At 40.7% G+C, this 9,793-nt stretch overlaps 1 protein-coding gene across 1 annotated transcript in view; it reads right to left on the bottom strand.

Moving 5' to 3' along the window:
• The window catches only part of Stpg2 (sperm tail PG-rich repeat containing 2), a 436,171-nt gene that overhangs the window by 347,596 nt on the left and 78,782 nt on the right, over positions 1-9,793 (bottom strand). Inside the window, exons 8-9 of the mRNA XM_021158500.2 lie at positions 6,104-6,257; positions 3,101-3,261 (exon numbers count right to left, since the gene is read on the bottom strand). Coding sequence (XP_021014159.1) covers positions 3,101-3,261; positions 6,104-6,257 — 315 coding nt within the window. The remainder of the gene's footprint in view (positions 1-3,100; positions 3,262-6,103; positions 6,258-9,793) is intronic.

The raw sequence follows: 9,793 nt of genomic DNA, 5'->3' as shown, positions 1-9,793 counted from the left end.
GAAAGAGAGGCCCATTGGACTTGCAAACTTTATATGCCCCAGTACAGGGGAACGCCAGGGCCAAAAAGTGGGAGTGGGTGTGTTGGGGGGTGGGGGGGAGGGTATTGGGGACTTTTGGGATAGCATTGGAAATGTAATTGAGGAAAATACCTATTAAAAACTATACAAAAAAAAAAAAGAAAGGAAATGTATACACCCAAACAAGAAGAGGAGGAGAAGGTGCAGCAGGTTCAGAGTATGACAAACCATCCAACATATGTGTGTACTTGGATCCCAGGAGCAGGAAAGATATGGCATAAGAAATGTATGAAGAAACCACAGACACGAATTATTTCAAGTGGACAACACACAGCAAGCAAAGATGGAACAGCTCTGCAAATTTCAGACAGATGTACTGAAGAGAAAGCAACACTTAGTCATACCAAAGATACAAGTGAGAGACACAAAAGCATCCACTCGGTTCACAGGAAAATCCATCTGTAGCACAGCCCACTTCTCACCAAGCCACACAGTGGCATCATTAAAGTACTGAAAATAACTAGCACCCTAAAATTTTACATCCAAAGAGTTATTCAAAATCTATACAAAATAGGCCTTTTCAAACAAGCCAAGCCTACACCTACACTAACACAGCAGCAGCAGCAGCAGACGCAAACAAGAAGCAGCACAAGGTGCCTGTCTTTCAGGAAGGCATTGAAAACTCCAGTCCATAGCCTGAAAATGCAGAAAGAAGTGAATTTCCTGGTAATGGTATACCCATGAATTCAGGTGATGCACAGCAACAATATTCAAAGAGTTTAAAGCATACTGTCTAGAATGTGATAATATATCAAAAAGGCATGAAAGTGCTCTAAGTTCGGGTTGTTGGAGACATGGTGAGGCTAGTTGTTTTTATTGGCTGGCAATGATCAAAGCATGTCCCTGGGACTCCGATGGGAAAACACAAAGCGTGACTAAAACTAATGAACTAATGGTGCGTTTTACACAAAGCACAGCAAAACTTTCTAAAAACTACTGACATTCATGAGAGGTCCCTCAAAACCACTAGGGTAGGCTTGATGTACTATTTTCATAATCAGAATTAAAATAGGATATATATCAAACTAAATCTTTATCAAAGAAGAAATATGTGAAAAGATATGAGAAAAACGTTTGAGATGAAGTTTACAAATCAAAAAGCATCTGCCAATCAAAAGACTAAAAACCTGCAGAGCACTCACAGGTGGATTCACTTTGTTCGTTTCTCAACTCTTTAACAAACTGCTGAACTTAATGGAAATAAGTGACGACCTTCAGATACCCGGGGGGGGGGGGGGGGCTTTGAGAAAAAAATCAATAAAATAAAAATGTCTATAAATGATATCCTGCTCTAAGTTGGCAAGTATGGCTAGTTTTAGGCACTAACAGAAGAGTCAAGTCTCCTGAGCTGGAGACAAAAGGCTTTACCCATCCTGACACAGCCCGCGTCAGGAGACTGTTACAACCCTCCTTGCTCAGAGGGCACCATGGAGACCAGAAGGGTGGGACCATTAGATACCAGCAAAGCGCAGCTTCCTTGTGGGAGAAGGCATGTGTATAAGGGACCTACGTCTTTTATGATGGGCAGCTAGCATGAGCTCTGCTTGAGGCAAAGGTAGAAGAGCTTTCAAAGTTGCTTGCTATAAAATAATACTGGCAAGGGAACTGAAAAAATGTGCAAAAGCAATAAAATATTTACATAGAAAACAAATGCTGAAGGTGTCTGCTTAGAAAACAAATCTGAAAAAATATGCTTCAAAAATTTAGAAAGCTGAAAATATAAAGTTTAATCATATGTTTTATGTACAATAAAAAGCAAATTTTAATTCGGAGCACTGAATTAAACACGTAATTCCTGCCTTTAAATCCTCAAACATATCATATAGTGGTTTGCTTCCTTGCCAGTGCTGATGCCTCATCTTAATCATACCACGCAGAGTCAACACTTGCAAAATCTGATTCCAGCTTAATTGCTTCAAGCTATGACCAGAGCATCAAGATTTTAAACGTCCTTAGACACTGCAATGACAACCACCTTAGGAAACCATTCCTGCAAACAGTCAGCCATTTCACATTGTAATACTCTGAATTTGGGACACAGTGTTTTGAAGTCAGTTATAAAAATAAAAATGGGATGTAAGGTTTCACTTGTTTCTGGGTTATTTATGCCTTCCATTTTCCAAGCATCATCAATAAACATAAATCCTGAGTGATGAGAAACAATGTCACTTGTGTCCAAGGAGGAGGCTCAGCAGGGAAAGGATCAGCTGGCAAGGCTGAGGCTCATGTTCATCTCAAGAACCTATATGGTAAAGGTAGAAAGCTGACCTCTGCAAGTTATGCTCTGGCCCTCACAGATATCCCATGGCATGTGAACACACACACACACACACACACACACACTGCTTAAAATGCTGTTGTGTAACCCAGTACCATTTCCAGTGAATTTATACTAAAAATTCTCATAAAATATACTATAGTTATATAATATAATTATATTATACATGCGTATGTATAATCTATGATACTATATAATTACATATTATATATTATAAAACTATATTGCATAAGCCTGTCTTAAACCAAAATCTAATTCATAAACTAATTCCTCCACTGAATCAAAACCTCAAGCTCCCATTCTTAACTACTGGTCCCTACTGCTTGCCTTACCCACAAAGGACATTCTCTTTGTTAGAACACTTACCATTTTTAAACTGGCCACCTGGTTAACTCTCCCTAAACCTCAACTATTCTGTAGCAAATATGCCCATTGCTTTGTCTGAAGCTCTGAGCCTTCACTTTCCCGACTAGTTTTCCTTGAACATAACTTTAGAGCAGACTTTTATCAAACATGATGTTTGTGATCTCTAGAACTTCAGTTTGTATGGATTTTCATTTTGGTTTGGTTTTTTTTTCTTCTGCTGTAATTCATCCGCTGAGTGTGATCAGTCCTCTACTTTTCATGACACATAGACTATTGTAATAAGGATAGCTTACCATACTTGCCTAGCAATTCTATTACTACATCATAACTAACATACAGTAAAATGAAAACATGAATGTCTTGCTAGAAACCTATCACCTGATAATCACTAGGCCCAGGGCCACGGAAAGCTTTTTTCTGAGCTGTGAACAAAGTTCGAGGCACAGAAGAGCCAAATCCAGTTTTCGATTGTTTCTTCAAGCAGGGTTTTTTAACCTGGGCTTTTACAATGTTGGTTGAGATATCATAAAAGCCAGGACCTAAAATTATAAAGAACATTATGTATAAGAATAAGCACACTTTTTAAGAACTTTTTTTTAACTCAGTAACATTAAGTAAACTTTTTAGAAGGAAGTCATATATTTCTGGCTATATAGCATAGATACTTTTTAAAGTTTATCAACGGCTTTCAAAGTTAATGAGCAAAGGTGAGTGAGTGTCAGAAGCATGCAGAGAAAACAGTGACAACATTCTAAATGATTCCACTTACATGAAACTTTAGAAAAATTAAAGCACATGGGCTCAGAGATTGCCTGGGGACAGGAATGGGGGTGGGCACTAATGTCAAGGGTGCATGTGACAAGTTTTACATGATGGGACTATTTCAAAACTTGGTAATAATGGGGGTAGCCAGTGTAAAAGAAAGCTGGCAGTGTGGCACCATTTGTAAGCCATACACCATACTGAGCTGTAGTGGCCACTCCAGGAAACTGCTGGCAGAAGAAATCTCAATGTGCTGAGAAGGAGCACACTGAGAGCAGCGGCGGCTACTTTCTTCCCCAGTGACAATATCCTGGACCCACAGGACATCAAATCAAAGCGACCAAAAGAAATGATTCCTCCCATGGTAATTTTTATAGCCTAAGCTATTATCTAAACTTCCTCCTCCTGCCGTTACTAAGGCTTACCTTAGTAACATTCCTAAATCCCTCCCTAATGAGACATGCTCTAATCTTTCAGTGAGTGGCCTAGTTTGGTTTCTGCTGCAGTGATTAAAAAATTAGCCAAAGGTATCCAGGACATAGGAACAGCCAGACTGAAACAAATGTAAACAGCTCCGTGCCTGTCATCAAGCCCTTACAATGCTCTGGGGTGCAGAGGAAGCAGCTCCACCTCCCCTGCCCTGCTCCTCTCAGCACTCACAGCTTGCCTTGTAAACTTATGCTGGCTCCACTCCACACATCCCAGTGTCCTTGGTGGTCACCCCACACTCCTGGCATCTCCAATGTGATGAGGTCTGCGTTGCAACAGAGGTTGCCTCTCCTGGGCGTTCTTCGTGGACTCAAACCCGGCTTGAAGGTGTCAAACCTCACCTCTCTCTACAACACTTTATTCCTAGGGTCTCCACTACAGCTGAGGCAACACCTTTGTTAGTGGTATCCTTGTTACTCTACTGGGATTACTAAATGTCACCTAGCTGCATCTACTGTCTATGATCCCTTTATGTCTCCAAACCCAGTGCGATGTAGAATATTCTTACCCACTACCAAATTCAGAAAACCAGCCCGAGATGCAGCCTTGACCCCCATCTGAACCACACTGTCTGTGTGCTGACCCTGAGAAAATACTTCTCAGAATATATCACCTCAATGATGCTGGGATCTTATTAACCACAACTGACTCTTCAGCCATTTCTAACCAGCACCAATTGTCCCAGTAAAGCAAGCATTCTACTACCAGAGATTCTTAATCCAAAATTTTATACAAACTGTCCCAATAGAATCTTTGCTTCTTTCTGGAACTTCACAAGCCAGGCTCCCAGCCTCCACACCTCTCTCAACATTCTGGTCTCCTAAGGTTCCTTAACAGTCCATTAACTTCTTGTTGAGTGCTCAACAGCTTTTTCTAGCTGAAAGCTCTAAAATCCTCCCAAGGACCACAGTCAGGTTCATCAGAGCAACGCCCCCAAGACTAACTTAGTGCTCGTTTTCTGTTCTAGTTCAGTCTCTCTTGCTGAGATAAAGTGATGAAGCACTGAACAGCTGCACCTAGAGGGAAGAGAGGTTTATCCTTAACAGCGTTAAGGAAAGCCAAGCAAAAACTTAAAGACAGGAACCTGGGGGAAGGAACTGAAGCAGAGACCTTGGAAGAACACTGCTTAGTGGCTAGCCTCCCCTGGCTTGCTCAGCTAGATTTCGTATGAAGACCAGTCCCACATACCCAGGAATGGTATTGCCCACAGTGGGTTTGGCCCACCTATATCAAGTAACAATCAGGAAAAATGTTCCACAGAAATGCCCACTGACCAATCTGGTAAAGGCAATTCCTCGGTTGAGATGCCTCTCCCCAGCTAAGGCTAGGTTTACTAAGTTGACAATAAAACTAACCAAGACAACTATGGTCTGTGCTACCTTGATATAAGTTCTAAGTGCAGTCTTGTTTAATATAGCACATGAGCCTCTTTTAATGACAGCTAACTGATACATTTATCAAGATCACAGACTGGATACTTTAAATTATTTTTATTATGGGCAAAATAAATGTCAAAAGAGAATACATGAATAAATCACAAAGCTAAACAATGATAGAAAGGTGATGTAAAATGTATTTAACATGAAAAAATCCCCTATCACCTAATGCTCCTCTCTGCACACTTACTCCGTTTCACTCCTTCTGTACAGTAACAAACGTAACTCAGGGTATTTCCTATAGGTATGGTCTGAATGAAGCAAGTTTCACATACTTGTCACTCAGAATAATACAAATAGCTTTCTATGATGCTGAAAGGGTTTTGTTGTTGTTGTTGTTGTTAATATAGTCAGATACTTGTGATAAGTACTTAGTGTCCTCTCTATAGTTCAGTTTGTCTTCAAGAGAAGTCTGTTTGGATAAGTTCATATCCATTAGTGAAATGGGACATATTTGAATAGGACACATAATTTCAGTTATGTGTATTCTATTCAGTTGGTTCTGTTAGTTAATCTTACTAAAGCTTTACTATATAATGAGTTGTCTGTTTACCATAGCAAATACTTAAACTTTTTTTTAACTTTAAATAAATACCACCAAACATAGAACTTCGATAAATTAAATTCTCTCATGTATCCACCCCACTAAAGAGAGTAAGTTCTACACAGTTGGAGTAAAAGATTAATAACAGACCTGGTAGCTTCTGTGCCTTGGAATCTGTGAATCGAGCAGCGCTCTGGTCAAATGGCAAAGACAATCCTAGTCTTTTCTTTGGGCACTTGAAAGCAGTTCGTATTTCATTGTATGTACCAGGAGCTGGGGTGGATGATTTGATAGGTTCGAATCTCTAGGAAAATATGTCATTAAGAATCACAAGTAAGCTTCCATACTTCATGAGTTAGAAGCTGCCTTCTGAGTGATGCAGCATCTACAGGATATTTTTTGATGGGCAAAGACAACACAAATGAATTAAGAACTTTTGGTCATTGAAACGTAAAGTTTTGCATAGCACTTGGTAAAGTCACTGATATACTACAGTTATGTATGCTGTGCCACATTACCCTTAGGAAAAAATGTTGAGAGGAGTCTCTAGTTCTAGATGGCAGTGTAGAACTATATGATCAAATATGGTTTATGTTATATTTGTGTGTGTGCACATGTATGAGGGAGATCGTGTGTGTGTGTGTGTGTGTGTGTGTACACAAATGTCTACATGGTGGTGGGATAGAGGTCAAGTCAAAAGTCTTCCTTAATTTTTTTCCACCTGAGTTTTTGAGACAGGGTCTTTCATGAACATGCAGCTAACTCGTTGTCTAGACTGGCTGGCCAAAAAGCCCCAGAGATCCCCTGTATTTACTGTCTGATATTGATGTACTCAAATCCTGTGGTTGCCTGGAGAATTTCTTCCTTCAACCCCTACACTATGGTATAAGGAGTGCTTATTTGTTTCTGTTTTATTATAGTTGTAGAAAAGTTTTTCATGAATTACTTTATTCACTTTACATCTCAATATCAGCCCCGCCTCCTGCAAGTCCCCTCTTTCACAGCCTCTGCCTCCATTCCCCCTCTCCTTCTCCTTTGAGGAGTAGGACCCTCCACCCCGTGAGTATCATCCTACCACGGCACATCCTCTCACACTGAGGACAGCCCAATAAGGCCATTCAGTTAGAGGAACAGGATCCACAGGAAGGCAACAGAAACAGAGTCAGCCCTTGCTCTAGTTGTTGGGGGACAGGGCATGAAGACCAAGCTGAACATCTACTACATGTGTACAGGGCCTAGGTCCACCACATGATTGCTTTTTGGTTGATAGTTCAGTCTCTGGGACAAGGGTTCAGGCTAGTTCACTCTATTGGTCTTCCTATGGAGTTCCTATCCTCTTTCTGTCCCTCAACCCTTCCACCAACTCTTCCACAGGACATCCCAAGCTCTATCTAATGTTTGGCTATGGTTCTCTGCATCTGTTTCCATCAGCTGCTGGATGAAACCTCTCAGAGAACAATTATGCTAGGCTTCTATCTGCAAGCATAAGAGAGGATCATTAATAGTGTCAGGGATTAGTTCTTGCCCATAGGATGGGCCTCAGATTGGGCCAGTCACCAGTTGGCCATTCCCCATTCCCTCCATCTCTGACTCATTTTGTCCCTGCACATCTGTTAGGCAGGACACATTTGGGGTTGGAGGTTTTATGGGTAGGTTGCTGTCCTTATCCCTCCACTGGGGGTGGGGGTGGGGGTCCTGCCTGGCTACAGGAAGTAGACACTTCTGGCTTCATATCCCCTATTGCTAGGAGTCTCAGCTAGAGTCACTCCCATAGACTTCCTTGAACCTTCCCCTTCCCCTCCCCCTGCCTCAGGTCTCTGGAACTTTCTAGAGATGCAACTCCTACCAATTTCCATTCTCCCCCTCCCACTCTCCCTACATCTAATCCTCAACACAACCTTCTCCCATCCCCATCCTCTCTCCCACCCACTTCTCTCCCTCTATCCACCTCCAATATATATTTTATTTCCCCTTATGAGAAAGATTCAATCATGCTTCCTTGGGTCCTCCCAGTTATTTGGCTTCTTGGGGTCTGTGGATTGTATCATGGTTATCTTGTATTTTATGGTTAATACTCACTTATAAGGGAGTACATACCATACATGTCTATTTGGGTCTAGGTTACCTCACTCAGGGTGCTATTTTGTAATTCCATGCATTTGCTGCAAAATTAACAATGTCCTTGTTTTTAATAGCTGAGTAATATTCCATTATGTAAACGAACCACATCTTCTTTACCCATTCTTTGGTTGAGAGAGATCTGGGTTGTTTCCTGTTTGGGGCAATTACAAAGTTTCTATGAACATAGTTGAGCACATGTCCTTGTAGGCGTAGAGCATCTTTTGGTTATATGTCCAAGAGTGGTAGCAAGGAGGTAGAACTATTCCCATTTTTTCTTAAAAACTGCCAAATAGATTTCCAGATTGGTTGTACAAGTTTGTACTCCAACCAACAATGTATAGTGTTCCTCTTGGTCCAACATCCTTGCCAGCATGTGCAGTTCCATGAAGTTTAGATCTTAGCCTTACTGACAGTGAAAGGTGGAATCTCAGAGTCATTTTGATTTGCATTTATATCCCTGATAACTGAGAAGAGTGAATTTTTTTTTAAATGTTTCTGGGCCGTTAGAGATTCCTCCGTTGAAAATTCTGTTTATCTCTCTATCCCATATATTAATTGGGTTATTTGGGTTGTTGGTGTCTAACTTCTTGAGATCTTTAAAAATGTTAAGTATTAGCCCTCTGTCAGATGAAGGGTTGGTGAAGATCTTTTCCCATTCTATAAGCTACCATTTTGAAAGTATTGAAAGTGTCCTTTGCATTACTGAGGTTTTCTATTTTCATGAGATCCCAATAATTAACTGTTGATCTTAGTGCCTGAGCTTCAGTATTCTATTCAGGAAGTTATCTCCCTTATCAATGAATTCAAGGCTAGTTAGCCTCCACTTTCTATTCTAATAGATGTAGTGTATCTGGTTTTACACTGAGGTCTTTGATCCTCTTAGACTTGAGTTTTGTACAGGGTAATAAATATGGATCTATCTACATCCATCTCCATGCAGACATCCAGTTAAACCAGCACCGTTTGTGAAAGTTGCTCTCCCTTTCTCATTATACAGTTTTGGCTTCTTTGTCAAAAATCAAATGTCTTGGGGGTGAGAGTCAAATGTGTGTAAGTGTGTGGGTTTATTTCTGGGTCTGTTCCACTGATCAACTTGTTTGTCTCTGTACCAGTACCGCAGTTGTTATTACTGTTCATCTGTACAACGTTATGAAGTCAGGGATGATGGTACTTCCAAAAGTTCTTTTATTGTTCAATATTGTTTTAGCTATCCCAGGGTTTTTTGTTTGTTTGTTTGTTTTTTCATATTAAGATGATTGTTGCGGTAATTCTCCAACCAAAATATGCCCCAGCAATAAAAGACACAATTCAATTAATATGAATACATGCTGTGCACCTAGATTGGGCATATCTACTGCTACACTACCATCTTTCATATCTATGAGACCCCTTATAACTTGTGGTTTCTCCAGGCCATGTGCTTCGGCTCTGATTTTCTTCTTCCTCCTCCTCTTCATCCTCTCTCCCATTTTCTCCTTCTTCCCTCTCTCCATCTTCTGCTCCACCTTCCCTTTTATCTGCCCAATTATCAGCTCTCTTTTATTCTACAAATTAAGGTGGTGTCTTAGTCAGGGTTTCTATTCCTGCACAAACATCATGACCAAGAAGCAAGTTGGGGAGGAAAGGGTTTATTTGGCTTACACTTCCATGCTGCTGTTCATCACCAAAGGAAGTCAGGACTGGAACTCAGACAGGTCAGGGAGCAGGAGCTGATGCAGA

Source organism: Mus caroli, chromosome 3 (assembly GCF_900094665.2).
Source record: "Mus caroli chromosome 3, CAROLI_EIJ_v1.1, whole genome shotgun sequence".
NCBI classification, from domain to species: domain Eukaryota; kingdom Metazoa; phylum Chordata; class Mammalia; order Rodentia; family Muridae; genus Mus; species Mus caroli.
The sequence above is the reverse complement of the archived record's forward strand: the minus strand, read 5'-3'. Positions and strand labels throughout refer to the sequence as shown.